Source organism: Suncus etruscus, chromosome 6 (assembly GCF_024139225.1).
Source record: "Suncus etruscus isolate mSunEtr1 chromosome 6, mSunEtr1.pri.cur, whole genome shotgun sequence".
NCBI classification, from domain to species: Eukaryota; Metazoa; Chordata; class Mammalia; order Eulipotyphla; family Soricidae; genus Suncus; species Suncus etruscus.
The window spans coordinates 44765074-44782251 of NC_064853.1; the positions used below are offsets into that span (position 1 = coordinate 44765074).

General features: G+C 52.9%; 1 protein-coding gene across 2 annotated transcripts in view; it reads right to left on the reverse strand.

Annotated features, from left to right (window-relative positions):
- Window positions 1-16097, reverse strand: part of KIAA1522 (KIAA1522 ortholog) — a 34139-nt gene extending 18042 nt beyond the window's left edge. The window contains exon 1 of one of the 2 annotated variants that reach the window (XM_049774644.1): window positions 15848-16097. In XM_049774644.1, the coding sequence (XP_049630601.1) occupies window positions 15848-16097 (250 nt within the window). Of the gene's footprint in view, window positions 1-3228; window positions 3323-15847 lie in introns of those variants that run through there. The other variant, XM_049774645.1, reaches the window with a different exon arrangement.
- Between the last annotated feature and the right edge of the window lie 1081 nt (window positions 16098-17178).

A 17178-nucleotide genomic window follows, 5' to 3' on the forward strand; every position in this document is an offset into this window, starting at 1 on the left:
GAATAGCATCCTTGCTTCCTTGAATTAACAATTCAGAGCTAATTCCAGTCTGCCTCTTGGTTAAAGACCTATAAAGACCAGATCCCAGGCTTTCTAGAGCCTTTGTTGTACAGTCTAGAGTAGTCCCCAGCCCTCACACTTACAGCTGTGTTGCCTTGACATCACTTAGTTTTCCAAGAACATCTCAAAGCCTGAATGGCGGATGGCTGTGTTGCAGTGGGAACTGGGAAGAGCCTTAGGGTGGTTGGAAGACCCAGGCCTCTTCCGTCAGGGCCAGCAGCAGGAGACTGTTAAGCACAAGCCTCAGATCTCTCTCCCACCACAAATGGTCACAAGTTAGGACCCACAGTTGGTTCACAGGAAACCATTAGATTATCAGATTGGAGTGGACATAAAGGCAGATGAAGAGTCAAAGTCTCACCCACTCAGAGCAGATCCTAACAGACCAGAAGGGGATGGGGGTACAGCTTGGACCTTAAGACGGCTGGAGGGGCCGGGCGGTGGCGCTAAAGGTAAGGTGCCTGCCTTGCCTGCGCTAACCTTGGACGGACCGCGGTTCGATCCCCCCGTGTCCCATATGGTCCCCCAAGCCAGGAGCAACTTCTGAGCACATAGCCAGGAGTAACCCCTGAGCATTATCGGGTGTGGCCCAAAAACAAAAACAAAAAAAAAAAAAAAAAAGACGGCTGGAAAGCCTTGAAGTGGCCATTCAACCCAGCTTCTAATAAACCTGTAGTCTTCTTTTTTTCCCCTTTTTTTGGGGGGAATGGGGTGGCACACCTGGCAGTTCTCAGGGCATACTTTTGGCTCTGTATTCAAGAAACCATTACCAATCACTCCTGGTGGGGCTTAGAGGACTATGTGGGGTACAGGAAATCAAAGCAGGGTCAGCCACATGTAAAGATCTCTCCAGACCCCAGAACTTTTTTTTTTGCTTTTGGGGACACACCTGGTGACACTCAGGGGTTACTCCTGGCTATGCACTCAGAAATCGCTCCTCGTTTGTGGGATCATATGGGATGCCAGGGGATCAAACTGCAGTTCATCCTAGGTTAGCGTGTGCAAGGCAAACACCCAACCGCTTGCGCCATTGCTCCAGCCCCTAGAACTTAATTTTTAATTAACCCTTTTCCTGTTGTTTTTGTTTTGGGGTAGGGGAGCACTCAAAAATAGTAATAGGCCAGGGACACTCACAGCAATTTTTGGTCTGGTGATGTTCAAACTCACTGTTCACAGAGGGAGGGGAGAATAATGCAGAATCAGGAATTGAATCCAGGGCAGTATTTTGAGTATTTTGCTGACTCGTTTGTTCTTTGTGTTCTCAGTCAACTGGACAATTGAATGCCAGGACCCCAGGATACCACCAGCACCACTCAGCAGTGTTAGGGCCTCCAAGGCTAGATCGTGCCTGCATTGCTGGGGAGGGGATAATAATGCCAGGATCGGACCTTAAACCCTGTACTAGCTTTCCAGCCCCCTACTTTACCACTCTATTCCGCAAACTATCACAGCAAATGACCTTGAACATACCCCTCATCTCTAGACCTCATCTCTAGACCTTATATATTTATCTACTTTTGATTATGAGGTCAAACCAGTGGTGTTGAGGGGCTAAATGCTTGGGGGTTATTCCTGGTGGTGCTCAAGAAAACATGCAATGTCAGGGATGGAACCTGGGTCTTCCTCATGGGAAGCCTGCACTCTCCATGAAATTGAGCCACCTCTCCATAAAATACTCAGCCATAAAGTCAGAGCAAATAGTACAGAGCAAGGCACTTGCCTTGCACACGGAGACCCAGGTTCGATCCCCAGGACCTCATATTGTCCCCCAAGCCCACCAGAAGTGATCCCTGAGCACAAAGCCAAGAGTAAGCCCTGAGCACTGTTAGATGTGCCTCCCCCCCACCAAATGCTCATCCAGAGCAGCAAGGGGACCCACAAAGTCAACTAGACTTAATTCCCACTAATTTCACAGATACCCTTCTGCTCCCAGGAATCAAGGAAGTCCAGAGGAATGAAAGCCAACTGCTCAAGGTCACCAGAGCCACGTTCAGAATCCAGACCCCCTAATTCACAGTCCAGGCTCCTTCTATCCCCCTCCCCCTGTGCAGAGGGATGAGATCATCAGACTCAGCACTGCACCTCGAGGAATGTGGGCCACCGTGGTTCCATATGAGTGGATTCCCCCACCCGCCTCTGCGGAATTCCCCCTCCCTCGGATCACCGGGCATCCACCTCTGTTGAAGACCCCAGACCTGGGGATTGACCTCCAGCCCCCAGCCCATCTCTAGATTCACCAGGAAGGGAAGCAGGGCCCCCCTTGACTGCTCCCCTGTTTGATACTGAGATTCCCCGATATTTCCATGCCCACTGAGGGTGGAGTGGGGAAACCAGGAATCGTGCCCCAGCCCAAAGAGGTGGAGGACAGACCCCCCACCCTCCTCCCACCTCCCTTGAAAGCTGGAATGTGACCCGCGGAGGGATCCAGCAGCACACCCAGAAGGGCTGCGTTCCAGCTGGCTGGCTGCACTGAAAGGGGGAGATGCAGCAGCAGCAGCGACCACGCGCAGGAGGGGTGCACGACAAAACGATCCCCACCCCACCCCAGGTTACAGCAGAGCGACTGGGGGTGGGGAGGGAAACCAGGGAACCCGTCGGACTCGAAACATGGCCAAGAGGAGGAGGCACCGGCCTCCAGCCTCCAGGTTGGGGTTTCCTGCTTGCCCCCTCTTCCACCTTTGCTCCCCTCCCAATTGCAAACTTTCAGCCTGGGCGGGGGGGGGGGGGGCTAAAGCTAAAGAAGGCGCGTGTATACAAACCAGACGGATGGCTGAGTGTGTGAGCCCCCGTGGACACCCGTGTGCCTTAGGCGTTGGGTAACTACCTGCATGACTGGGTCTGACTCTGTCTAGTTGTGTAGTTGTGGCCGGGTAGGCAGACCAAGACCAGGTGTGTGGACCTGAGTCCGAATGTGATCTGGATGGAAGGTAGGTGTCCGCCTGATCTGTCTTCACCCGAGTGGGTGCTGTTGGGGTTCGGGGGTGTATCGATCGTGGGTGAACGTGGGCATTCCCGTGTCCTGTGAGGGATGAGGTCCGTGCAGGGGTCTTCCCGGGACCCCCCACCCCCGCCGGGAGGGCGCCCAGGAGGGGGCAGCGGCGGTGGCAAAGCCAGCGGCAGCGGCTGCGGCAGCGGGACCCTCCTCCCCGCCCCCACCCCGGCCCCTACCTGCCGGCCGCTTCGCCGCCGCCCGCCCGAAGCGCCAGAAGCTGCGGGCCCGGGGGCCGCTGGGCGCCTTCCTCTTGTGGTGCGAATTCCCCATGGCGGGCGCGGAGGACGCGGCGCGGGAAGCCCAGCGCCGCCCGACCCGACCCGCCCGGCCCCGGGCCCGCAGCCCCGGGAGGGAGGCAGCGCGGCGAGGCGGGCGAGCGAGCGAGCGGCCACCGCAGGCGCCCCCGGCCCCCGGCCAGGCCACGCCCCCGGCGCGCCGGCCAATGGCGTTGGTTGTGGGCGTGTGCTCGGAGGGGCGTGGTCTCTGCGGGGCGGGGCCTGGCGCGCATCCCGAGGTCCCCGCCCTCCCCGGGACCTGGGAGACCAGACCAGACCGGCCGAGCTGCCTAGCCCAGAGCGCTTCGGGGAAGACCAGGTGGGGCGGACTAGCTAGCCGCTCCTTCTCCAAGCTCAGGGATCGCCTCTGAGGAACTAACTGTTCCTGGAGGCTGGAGGAGAAGTACATAGAGGCCGGCTGCAGGCAGGCAGGCAGGCAGGCAGGCAGACAGGCGGGGACGGTGCCCAGAGGCCGCAGGGACCCTCCACGGTGAGTGTCACGTGTTTGTGGATCGCCTGTCATTGTGTACAAATGTATGCATCTGCGTGTGGATTCATGAGCTAGGAATCAACACTAGGAACCAATGTTGGCGTTCAAAATAGTCGTAGTACGGGGCCGGAGAAATAGCATGGAGGTAGGGTGTTTGCCTTGCATGCAGAAGGTCGGTGGTTTGAATCCCGCCATCCCATATGGTCCCCCGAGCCTGCCAGGGGCGATTTCTGAGCGAAGAGCCAGGAGGGACCCCTGAGCACTGTCGGGTGTGACCCAAAACCCAAAAACTAGTCGTAGTACCCATTTATAACAGGCAGTATTTTAACTGCTTTCGTGCATTATTTCGCTTCATCTGCAATTTCCCCATTTTACAGATGGGAAATGAGGCTACATGAAATCAGTGATTGAACCAAACGTCAGACTGCCGCTCAAGTCTGGATTGGCTGCAAGACCCACCTCTGCATGACCTTGAAAGGTGGGAGCACAGAACTGGGCGCTTGCAATTGTGATGCTCAAAAGAGATGTACTGGGGAACCTATGGAACTATGTATCTTGACACTAACAGTGGTTTGCCTGTGACTATATCCATATACTCAGTAAGTCAACTTGCATAGGTATGTATGTATGCTTTTTGGAGAGTGGAGGTTTTGGACCACATCCTGCCATGTTCAGAGATTGATCTTGCAGGGGATGCTAGTGGTGCCAGAGATTAAACCAGGGTTGACCTTGTGCAGGGCAAGTGCCAGACCAGGATGTGTGCGTGTGTGTATCTATTTTTTGGGGTGTGGGGATCAGATGGAAGCAATCCTAGCTCTGTGCTTAGCAGAACATGTACAGTGCTATGGATCCTATTGGGACTGGCTGCATGCTAGGCAAGGACCTTATACCCTGTACTATCTCTCGCCCTGTGTATCTCTTGTGCACACTGTGCTGTCTGTCTCTCTCAAAGTTGTCACTGTATTTGAGTAATAGCCCATGTAGGTATTAAGTACAGATGTTTGTATCTACAACTGTGACTGCGATTATTTTTTTTCCAAAGGGAGGAGGCACACCTGGCAGTTCTCAGCTGAACAAGCAGGACTATTTCCCCAGTTCCTGAATGGACTTTTTGGGGAATGGGGAGTTTGGGCCACACCTAGAGGTGCTCAGAAGTTACTCCTGGCCCTGCACTCAGAAATTACTTTAGCAGGCTCAGGACGTGCTCAGGACCACATCACCTGAGTAGTGACTCTCCCTGACCACCACCCAGCCAGATCTCTCGACCTGGTGGGAGGATAGCATACTGAGAGCCCTGAGCCCTGAGTTCTGATCCACATACAGCTAGTTCACACAGTCTACAGCAAGCCATTCTATCAAACTATGCTTCCTCTTATGCTGAGGACACTTGTTTCTTCCCTTCAAAAAGGCTGAATCAGGAGCCAGAGTGATAGTATAGTGGGTAGGGTATTTGCCTTGCACACGGGTGATCCTGACTCTATCCCTAGGATACCATATGGCCCAGGAGTTATTATCACCAGGAGTAATTCCTGAGTGCAGAGTCAGGAATAAACCCTGAGCGTTGCCAGGTGTGACCCCAAAACAAAAAGGCAGAAATAAAGCTATTCTCATCCAGGGTCAGAGTGATAGTAGAGTGCTTTCTTATACATGGCCAACACGGCCAACCCAGATTCAGTTTCCCGGCACCACATATGTTTCCCTGAGCCCTCCAGGAGTGATTCTGAGCTCAGAACCACTCAGTAACCCCTAAGCTTGGTCAGTGTGGCTTAAAAAAAAAAAAAAAAACTAAACCAAAAAGCTATCACCAACCTTCCTGAGGCCCATCTCTTGCTAAGAGTTTGAGGGAACAGGGCCCAGAGAGATAGCACAGCAGCCGATCCAGGACCAAAGGTGGTTGGTTCGAGTCCCGGTGTCCTATATAGCCCCCCGTGCCTGCCAGGAGCTATTTCTGAGCACACAGCCAGGAGTAACCCCTGAGCACCACCCATATGGCCCCCCGTGCCTGCCAGGAGCTATTTCTGAGCACACAGCCAGGAGTAACCCCTGAGCACCACCGGTGTGGCCCAAAAACCAAAAAAAAAAAAAAAAAAGAGTTTGAAAGAACAACAGTGGTCCTGAGGATATGAGGGCAGGGACCACTAGTATTTAACTCGTACATCCCGGAAAAAAAAAATTTTTTTTTTGGTTTTTGGGTCACACCCAACGGTGCTCTGAGGTTACTCCTGGCTCTGCATTCAGAAATCACTCCTGATAGGCATGGGGGACCATATGGGATGCCGGGATTCAAACCAGTATCCATCCTGGATCGGCTGTATGCCAGGCAAATGCCCTACCGCTGTGCTATCTCTCTGGTCCATGAAAGTATTTCTTGAGCTCACACTGTTTATCAAACTGCTCCCAACTTACTGTTTTGCACAGAGAAGTTCACAGCATAAAAGAACAAAGATCTCAGGGAAGTGCCAATATGACAATGAGTCCCAAAAGGGGGAATAGTGGTACAGGGAGCAGAGGGAACATTTAAGAGTAAAGTCGAAATCTCTTGACATTGGACCAGAGAGCTCAATAAGCAGAGCATAAGCTTTGTTCATTTTTTTGTTTAGGGGAATCCATACCTGAAAGTGCTCAGGATTTACTCCTGGTTCTGTGCTCATGGATCACTTTTGATATGGCTTGGGGGACCATCTTAGGTTCAGGGAATTGAACCCAGACCAACTGCGTGCAAGACAAGAGTCCTACCAGCTGAACAATCTCTCTGGCCCAGAGAACATATACTTTGCATGCAGGAGGCATGGATTTGCACCTGGCACTACATGGACCCCTAAGTACTTACTGCCAGGAGCAATTCCTAAGGCAGGAGCAGCCCCTAGCATTGCCGGATGTGGCTCTCCCCAAATATACAAGATAGTCCATTGGTATGAGTTGAGTGGGTGCTGGTATGCAAAGCGCCTAGATGGACATTAATGTCACAGGCATACTGGCTCTTGCAGAAACCCTTGCCAAAGCTGCCCTCGCCCACTGGATCAGCCTCATCACTCATCAACCCTCTCATCCTCAGTGTGGCTCCAGCCACTCCGAACTGCTTGCTACCCACTATGAACACCTCCAGGTTTCCATAGGTACTCCTTCCCTTTCAACTTTTAGTTTGTTTGGGGCCCACACACAGCAGTGTTCAAGACTCTGTACTTAGGGTTCACTTTTACAGTGCTCAGAAGATCATATCAGTGCTGGGAACTGAGCCTGGGTCAAATACATGCAAGGCAAGTATACCTTAACTCAGGTACTATCTCTATAGCACACCCTTCCACTTACTTGTTGGAGGTCACACCTGGTGGTACTCAGGATTTACTCTTGGCTCTGCAATCAGGGATCACTCCTGGCAATCTCAAGGGACCACATTGGGTTCCAGGGATCAAAGCCCAGTCAGCTACATGCAAGGCAAGTGCCCTACATGCTGTCCTAATTCAATCCTCTTTCACATTTTCCTAGAAGATTCCTTGTCAAGCTGCTCAAGTGTTCCCACCCTCATTTATTTTACTTGCACCCCCTTATCTGTTAGCTCAGTCCCCTGAATTTCCATAGACCTTGATGCTGCTCTGTGATATGAAACAGATCACACCTCAAGCCGCCCCCGGCTGCAGGATAACCCCAGCCTCGCACTGGATTGAGACACAGTTTGCTAAGTCCTTTTTCAACCAGAATCAAAAGGATTTCCCCTCCCCTCTCCTGACTGTCACTATGACTGTCATATGACTGTTACTCCTCTGTCACTCCGAGCAAGCCCAGGCTCAGCATAGTGTCTGGCCCAAAGGAGATGTAATAGTCTCCATGGACTGAAATTGGTGTAACATAGGGGATTTGCATTCTGATGAAGGGAGTGACAGAGGTGGTAGAGAGCCCAGGTTGCTCTTACACTTATCCTTTCATCTGTGCTTGTGCTTGCTACAGGATCCCGGAGGATGACATAATGCCCATAGCATAGAAAAAGCTGTAGTAGGGCTGATGGAAGAGGCAGGTGCTACAGAGGAGAATGGACAGAACTCCTGGAGCCACAAAGGTGAGTTTGAAGATCAAAGGGAGTACTCAATGGGCTGAGAGCAAGCTTTGCTTGCAGATGTTCTTTCAATCCCTGACACCTAGCACTAGTTCCCTATTACTGCAGGTCAACCTGGAAAAACCCCTGACCATCACTAGATAGACAAAAAGTGGGCTTGAGAGCTTTGTGACCCTCTGAGGAATGGCTGGAGGAGGAGGTATCCTACACAGACGAAAGCCTTGCTTGGAGAAGAGCCCACCACACACAAGTTTTCTGGGAATTACACACTTGCCATAGGATTCCAAGATTATTCTTGGGTTACACCTAGTGATGCTCTAGGGCTTATTCCTAGCAGTTCTCAGGTAACTATATGCAATGCCTCTGATTGAATGAGGGTTCGCCATATGCAAAGCAAGTGCTTTAATCCCTGTACTATCTCTTTAGCCCCCTAATTCCAAGTTGAAACCCTTCACTGGTGATGGGGATGGAGTGCGGATGATAGAGTGCTCTTCATATGAGACCCTAGGTTAGCTCCTCAGTACAACATATGTTCAAGAAAGAAATCTGCATGAGTTGAGCTGTGTCTCCCTCAAGCTAGGCAAGACTCAGGTGTCCAATAAGTGGAGCTGGCAGCCTTTGGTCCCCAGCAGAGAACATAAAAACACAGTATACAGTGGCATATGTAATAGTATAATAATGGGGGTATAGAGATCAAGATAAAGGATTTTGTTTTGTTTTGGGTCACACCCGGCTGCGCTCTGGGGTTCCTCCTGGCTCTACGCTCAGAAATCACTCCTGGCAGGCTCGGGGGACCATATGGAATGCCAGGATTTGAACCACCATCATCCTGCATGCAAGGCAAACGCTTACCTCCATGCTATCTCTCCGGCTCCAAGATAAAGGGTTTTGACCCATGGACCAGAGAGATGGCTCAAAAGGCTGGATCACATATTTTGCAAAAGGGAACCCCAGGTGTTCCACCACACGACATGGTGTCCCCAAACACTGTGTAGGAGTAGCACAATCAGGTATTACATCAGTTTTCCTGCCACAAAATAGTTTTCAGAAGGCTGGAAAGATAGTGTAGTAGGTAAGGTGCCTTGCACATAGCAGACCTGGGTTTGAGCCCCGGCATCCCCTGAGTACCACCTGGATTAATTCCTAAGTGCAGAGCCAGGACTAAACCCTGAGTACCACCAGGCATGGCCCAAAAACAAACCAAAATAGTTTTTATTCCCTATCCCAGCTAGGTTGATGCAACTTACTTTCTCTCCTAAATCAGTTAATATATTGAACACGACCTGGGGTCCACAGATGAAAGGTGAAGGTGGCATCTACACTGCCTCAATCCATTGTCTCCTGTCTTGTTTCCTCCAACAGGTGAGGACTGGGAAGCTGAGGTGGCTCTGGGGGTCAGACTCCCTGGCCTCTGAACAGCAGACTAGGAGATTCTAGGGACTAGATTCTAGCAGACTCGGGATTTGGGCACCCCTCAAGCAGACCTTATGGGCAGCTCTGCTTCTGGAGCAGGAGAAAGGGAGAATGGGGAAGGCAGAAAAGGGCTCAAGGACACTATGGTTTGTTTGCTACCATAAGGAGCCCTGATGGCTCTCAGATTTAACGGCTGCGATGGAGGATTCCTTGGCCTGCTTCTGGCTCTGCTCTTCTCCTCCCTCCAGCAGAGGCCACCCCTCGACAGGACTTTCCACTTGAAGTCTGAACAAAGGAGCAGGCAGGCTAAGGTGGCCTGGCAGGTGGGGCTCCCATCCCCCTTCACACAGCTGGGTGACCTTGAACATTTCACTTCCTCCTCTGGGCCTCACTGCCCACTTGTTTGTGCCATGTCTCACAGGGGTGTGGAGGGAGACAAACTCTTCCCAACTCTGGGTGTGTGGGATCCAGACACTTCAGGTCTAGGGAGCCCATAGAAGATCACCCACCTATTAGCAAAGCCACTTAGTGCCAGACCCTATGCCAGGAAGGGCAGAGAAAAAGACAACTGACCTAGCTCTTGACCTCGGATCTCTGCCCACTGCCTATTGAACCCCAGACTGAACTCAGGAATAAGCCCTCCCAGTTGCACACTGCCCCTCAGGAAACCTTCCCTGACCTTCCCCAAGGGATCATTATGTTTCCACTTTTGTCTTGACTTTGTTTTGGGGATAAAGTTGGCTGAGCTCAGGGCTTAATCCTGGCTCTATAATCAAGGAGCACTTCTGATATAATTCAAGGGACCATATATAGTGCCAGGGATCAAACTGGTGCCAGTCACATGCAAGGCAAGCTCCCTACCCACTATACTATCTCAGCCTCTTGAGACTTCTTGGCTCTTAGTTACTTGCCCAGTGTCTAATTCTTCCACTTTTAAACAGTGAGATTCCTTGGGACAGGGACCTTACCTCTCCATCAACCCCAGGATATAGTAGCTATTTATGTCCTGGTAGATAGTAGCTATTTATTTATTTATTACCTAATGTCAAATACTGAGTAAGCATTTGTGAAATCAGTGAGGAGGTGTCCTCTCGCATCTGGACCCTGGCCTACAGGGTTGTGAAGGGAGCCACACTCTTCCCAAGGCCCTCCAAATAGGTGCTCTGAATCTGAAAGTATGTGCTGCCAATTCTGGATCTCAGCACCAGGCTTGAGTGGTGCCACAGAAGTGAGATCTTGAGGGATGAGGCTCTAAAAGGAAAGGGAGGTACAGCTTAGGGAGGGAACCAGTATACACAGTGGCCCCAAGCATGGAGAGGGCAAAGAGGCCACCCTGACCTCAGAGAGGTGAAGTGCCTTGAAGTCCTCACCTTGTTATGGAGCTGCACAGGCCCATCCTCTCAGGACAGATGGCACCATTCACAGTGCCCATTGCTTACCCTCTTTCCCATGACCTCCAAGCCTCAGGCTCCCCATCTTGTTCCCCTACCCCACTACCCTATACTCTAGCTCTTATTCCTCCAGCTCTTCCAGAAACTCTGGGAATCTAGACCTACAAAGGACCATTAAAGGTCCAGAGAGATAGTACAGCAATAGGGTGTTTGCCTTAGACTCAAAAGGAAGGTGGTTCGAATCCCAGCAACCCATATCATCCCCTGAGCCTGCCAGGAACAATTTCTGAGCATAGAGCCAGGAGTAACCCCACAGCACTGCCAGGTATGACCCAAAAACAAACAAATAAAAAAGGTCCATTAGGGGGCCGGAGAGGTAGCATGGAGGTAAGGCGTTTGCCTTTCATGCAGGAGGTCATCGGTTCGAATCCCGGCGCCCCATATGGTCCCCTGTGCCTGCCAGGAGCAATTTCTGAGCCTGGAGCCAGGAATAACCCCTGAGCACTGCCAGGTGTGACCCAAAAACCAAAAAAAAAAAAAAAAAAAGGTCCATTAAAGACAAACCCCCCCCCACGTTCCTCCACCTTCCTTTGAGGTAGGGCTTGCCCCAGGATGTGTAGCAGAACTGATCTCTAACTCTCTCCACCCCAACACCAAGGAGTGTTCTCCCTCAGGGGCAGCCCCAAGGACGGCTCCTGAATTTTCAGGTTCCATGTTTAGCCTCATCCCTCCTTTCCCCAAAGCTGGCCCTTAGATGTTCCAGCTTCAGAAACACAGCCACCTTTCACATTTTTTTTATTTGAAGACAAATGCTGAGTAGTTGATTTACGGCCACCCTGTGACTATCACTTGCCTATCATAGTCCAGAGGCTTCTAGTGCCCTGACCAGGGCTGACACTGTAGTTAAGTAATGTTTTTTGGGCCAGAGAGACAGTTCAACATGCTTTACATGCAGGAGGCCCAGTTCAATCCCCAGCACCACCTAGTCCCCCAAGCACAGTCAAAAGTAACCCCATGTATCAAGCTGCTGTAATAGCTGTAATAGCACAGCGGTAGGGCCTTTGCCTTGCATGCTACCAACTTGGGATGGACCCAGATTCACTCGCCAGCATCCCATATGGTCCCCTCAGCCTGCCAGGAGTGATTTCTGAGTGCAGAGCCAGGAGGAACCCCTGAGCGATACCAAGTGTGACCCAAAATCAAAAAGAAAAAAAAGGAAAAGTTTTTTGGGTAAAGCAAATAACAAAGAGCTGAAGTGCATGCTTTCCATGCAGCAGAAAGCCCAGGTTCAATTCCTGGCACTTCATCGTCCCCTGCCCCAAGTACCACAAGAAAAGACCTCCAAATACTCCACTATGGACCAAAACACTTGTTTTTCACATGAATAATGTTGACAGACCTTAATCAATTTCTTTTCAAAATTGATCTAGACCTAGTCCACCTTCCTGGTAGAGGACAGGAGAGAAAACATTCACAGAAACACCTCCCCAGGGTCTGGCATACAGTAACCTCGGGTTCTCCTTCCCATTAGCCTCTGTTCTCCCACACTCAGCTCACCTAGTCCAGGAAGCCCCACCCCACCCCAGGTTTTCTCCCAGGTGAGCTTGAGTTCTGGCATCTGTCCCAGAAGCACTTCCTCCCCACACACTTGTCTAGAGTCCAGGTGATCTTTCTGGAAAATATGGATTCCTATTTGTTTCTTCACTTTTCCCTAGGATTGGACAGTTAAGACTAACCAACTTCAGGGCCCGGAGAGATAGCACAGCGGCGTTTGCCTTGCAAGCAGCCGATCCAGGACCAAAGGTGGTTGGTTCAAATCCCGGTGTCCCATATGGTCCCCCGTGCCTGCCAGGAGCTATTTCTGAGCAGACAGCCAGGAGTAATCCCTGAGCAATGCCGGGTGTGGCCCAAAAACCAAAAAAAAAAAAAAAAAGACTAACCAACTTCAAAAAAAAGACTGACCAACTTCTGCAAATCCCTCCCCAGTAATAATCCACATTGGGACCCAGGGAGGATCTGAAGTGAGTTGTTTTCAGACCTGGATCAGGACAAACTTAAGAGAATGCCCAGGGTCAGATCAGCAGAATCACGCTACCGCCTGGACCATGCTCCACAGTTCACAAAGCCCTGCAGGTCTGTTATCTGACTTGATCTTTGACACAACTCTGTAAAGTCAGGATTTATTATCCCTGTTGCACAGAAAAAAAAGGAGTTAACAAACTGCGGGGTCACATGGCCTAAGAGGAGGCCACTGAGTTGTCCTGTCCACCTCAGAGCCCAATTCCTTCCACATGGCCTATGAGCTCTGCAGATTCAAGTTACAAACATCATTAGTTCATCCTCGTATCTTGGAGACAGAAAAATCACAAACTTCCCCAAAACAATATCTAGCCAGAGGGGCACCCCTAAGAAAACCTCTTCTCCTCCCTGAAAGGCTCAGGTGAGCCCACCAAGAGCAGCCTACCAGATGTTAAGGGGTTTGTGAGCAAGTGAGCAGGGCTTGAACTGATGTGGTTCCCTTTCTTGAGTTCCCTCACTTCTCTTTTTCCCCATCTTAAAATGAGTAAGAGAAATTCTATGTCCCTGGGAGAATTCCCGAGAAAGTACCAATTGTGGAGGTAGATGATGTGAGTCCAACTCGTAAATCTCAGTAATTCAACCCCTTATTCTCCCTGAGCCTTAATATTTCATGTGCAAATGGGCTCAAATGAGATCACTATACAGAGCTCCTGGCACATTCAAAAACAACCCAGAAAGCCAGAGTGAAGAGTGCCTTGTACACAGGCAGCCTGGGTTCAATCACCAGGTTGAACCACATATGGTCCCCTGAGCACCGCCAGGAGTGATCCCTGAGTGCAGAACCACACGTACATAGTACGATCAGATATGGTCCCAAAACGAAAACAAAAAAAGAAGAATTCAGCAATGTCAGATTCCTTCCATTTCTGAGTCTGTGCAGGGCAGTGGGAAGCAGAAGTTCTGGAAGAGGGGTGCTCAATCTATTCCCTGCAAAGTTTCCTTTCTTGGAGGGGAATCCAAGGAGAGCCAGCCCAGCACCTCTGGGTGTCTGTCTCAGAGTGGAACAGGAAAGACAATTCCAGCCAAGACCCCTGATCTTCCAGGAATTCCCCCCACACACACACACACACACACATATCTTCCAATCGCCTTGCTGAACAATTACCCCAGAAAGAGTTAAGTCTTCGTTGGCCTTCCCCTTCCTGGCCGGCAGTGCTAGGGGAGATTAAAGAGATCAGATTTATTTCTCTTAATAAACAGAAAAGAAGTCGGGCCAGGCAGGTGACAAGGAAACAATTGGAATAATAGAAGGTTGGAGCAAAAGGAAACAGGACTTCCTCCGGTCCGTACTTGGGACCACCTCCAACCAAAGGAGACAACAGCCAGGGCCAGGGAGGTGCTGCCCACACACAAGGGTGCACATTAGGCCGGCCTGCTGCTTGAAAAGCCTAGTGCTATCCAATTCCGGGCACACGGCAGGAGGAGGCCTGGCCAGTGACCTGAGGACCCACATCCAATGTCAAAGCAGGGACCTTCCTGCCCTTCCTAGGCTGGTCTCCAGGGACAGAGAATCCCTGACAGTCCAACCACAATTCTCTGATTCTCTCCATCTCTGATCCATATCCTGGTGCGTGATAGGGGATGACTTCAGGCTGAGTCCCTATGGGGGCGACAGCTACACATACTTTTGTTTGGGGATACACCCACAGTGCTCAGGAATTGCTCCTAACTCTAAGCTCAGAAGTTATTCCTGGCAGGCTTGGAGTACGCTATGGGATGTAAGGGATCAAACCTAGGACAGCCACGTGAAAGGCAAATGCCCTCCCGACTATGCTAGCCTCTAGCCCCACTACATTTCAGAGCTCTGGAAATACTTCCTAGCACTCTCTCAGGGCCACCATGCCCGCACCCTGATGTCTATTTGTGGCTGGGCCCATGGAATGAGGGCCAGTGTCCAAAAGGAAGATCAGGCCGGATGTATCACACAAGAGACTTGTCACCCTCTTCCTGCCCCCTGGAGTGCTCCTTCCAGCTCTCCACAGGAGGTGGTTACAGGGTACTGGAAGGTCAAAAGCAGGGCAGGATGGGACAAGCCCCAAAACACCGCCAAGTCCTCACCTCGAAGCAGCAGGAGCAGAAGAAATGAAGAGTCAGAGACTCCCACCCCAGGGGCTCCTGCCCTCCCACTGGAAAGAGAGCAGGGAACGGAAAGTGGGGCAAAGGAGGAAAGAGCCAGCAAACAAGTGGTCCTAGAAAAGTCATTTCAGCAGGCAGGAGTGGTTCAGCCTTTACATGCCTAGGGCTATCCTTCTGCTCCAACCAGCCCAAGGAAGCTCAGAGACAGTGAATTGACTTGTACTTAACTGCCTGCTCCATCGCCCCATCAACTAGGGTCTCAGTTTCCCCCAGCTCAAGCACATTTTGAACACTAGGGGGAATAAGAAGGTGTTTACTAGTGGGGGGGCAGAAGGGGGAAAGAATGCTGTGATGGGGAGAGGCCTTGGCTCACCTTAATGAGCTCACCACCCCACGCTAGATGTCTGCGGTTGGCAGGGGTGGAGGGGTGGAGGTGGGCAGAGCTAACAGTGCCCTAAGAACCTAAATCTAACGTTCCTTTTGGGAGGCCCCTTTGTGGGGCTGTAAACCCAGACCCACCTATCTGATGGAAACACCTTTAAGGTGCAGTTGACCTTCCACACCCCAAGCGACCCCTACACAGTCGAAAGGCCATTTGCCTTTCCCATTAGTCCCCGGGTCAGAGAGGCAAGTTTCTGGGCCCCTGACTCAGCAGAGGGCAGAACCTGGGTGAGTCTGGAAGGTGGGGGTGGGGGGAAAGGGTGTTGCCTCCCCGTCTAGAGCCAGATTGCAGGCACTTCCTGCTTGAAAGCAAGGATCCCTAACCCCAGCTGGGGTGGGGGGTCCGCCTGGAGATCCCTAGGAATAAGGAGGGGGCAGAGCTGAAGCCGGCAAATAAGTGCTAGGGGGGGCGACGCAAAATTGGGGTGCTCGGGCTGAGAGCCCTGAGTTCTCCACTCCCCAGGAGGGTCACCTGAACCCAGAGTTTCCCACTCCCCCAGCACGAATGCCTAGTTGGGGGTCACCCCAACTCCAGCCAGCAAACGGAGCCCCCGGGCCGCACCTCGCCTGCCGCCTTACCTCGGCCTTTCCCCTTGGCCTTCCTGGCCTTGTCCTCCGCCTTCTTGGCGCGGGGGGCGGCGGGCTCGCTGCCCTCGGACCCCAGGGCCGCCGCCGCCGCCGCCTTCTTCTTGCGCCGCTTGCCCCGCAGCCAGCTGAAGGCGCGGCGGAGGCCGGACGCGCCCGAGCGGGACTTCTTCCTGCGCGGGGGTCCGCCCGGGCCCCCCGGCTCGTCGGCCGCAGGTGCGGCGGGGGGCGCGCGGGCCGCCATGGCGCGGCGGGCGAGGCCTGGCGGCGGGGGTCGGGCCCCGGTGGCGGGGCGCCCATGCGCCGGGAGGAAAGTTTGGGGCCGCGGGAGGCTGCGTGAGTGCGCGGCGGGAACGGCCGGGAGGGGCCGGGCGGGAAGGGAGCGGCGCGGGGCGGGGAGCTAGCGCGGCCGGCGGCCCCTCCCCACCTCGGCCGGGCCCCGAACCCGGGAGGAGCAGGAGGAGGAGGAGAAGGAGGAGAAGGAGAAGCAGGAGGAGGGCGAGGTGCCGTCCCGGGAGAAAGTGGCTGCGCCCGGCGGGGCGGGGGCGTGGTCGGTGGGCGTGGCTTCTCGTGGGCGTGGTCTCCGGTGGGTGTGGCCTTGGGGCGGGGCGAACAGGCAGGCCTGGGTCTCCGCGAGGGGCCTTAAAGGCTGACTTTTTGGTCCTGGGAGAGCTGGGTTTGCGGGTGCTGTCTGGGACTCTTTTCCTGGGGGGCAAGGAGAGATAGCACGGAGGTAAGGCGTTTGCCTTGCATGCACAAGTACGGTCGTTCGAATCCCGGCCTCCCATAGGGTCCCCCGAGCCTTCCAGGAGCGATTTCTGAGCGTAGAGCCAGGAGGAACCCCTGAGCGCTGCCGAGTGTGACCCCAAAAAACAAACATACAGGGCCGGAGAGATAACAATGAGGTAGGGCGTGTGCCTTGCATACAGAAGGACATCCCAGCATCCCATATGGTCCCCCTGGCCTGCCAGGAGGAGCCCCTGAGCGCTGTCGGGTGTGACCCAAAATCCCCCCCCCCAAAAAAAGTTATAAAAAAGAAAAGTCCTTGGAGGCTTTTCCCTGGCACTGGGCTTCAGGCTGGCGGAGGCCTGTGACCGGCAGGGGGAACAGCCCTCTCTCCTCCCAGCGCCCGCAGTTGGCAAGCACTCCTCGGCTCCCGCGCCCCACCTTCTCGGCCCCAACCCCTTTTCCCCCAGATCTTTAAGTGGAACTTTAAGGCTGGCGGCCTTGGAGACTCCAGCTGCCTCGCCCTTTAGTGACTGCCTTGCTGCCTTGGAGCAGGCGGGCATCCTGAGTCTGCCTTTCCCATAAAGAGGGACGGCACA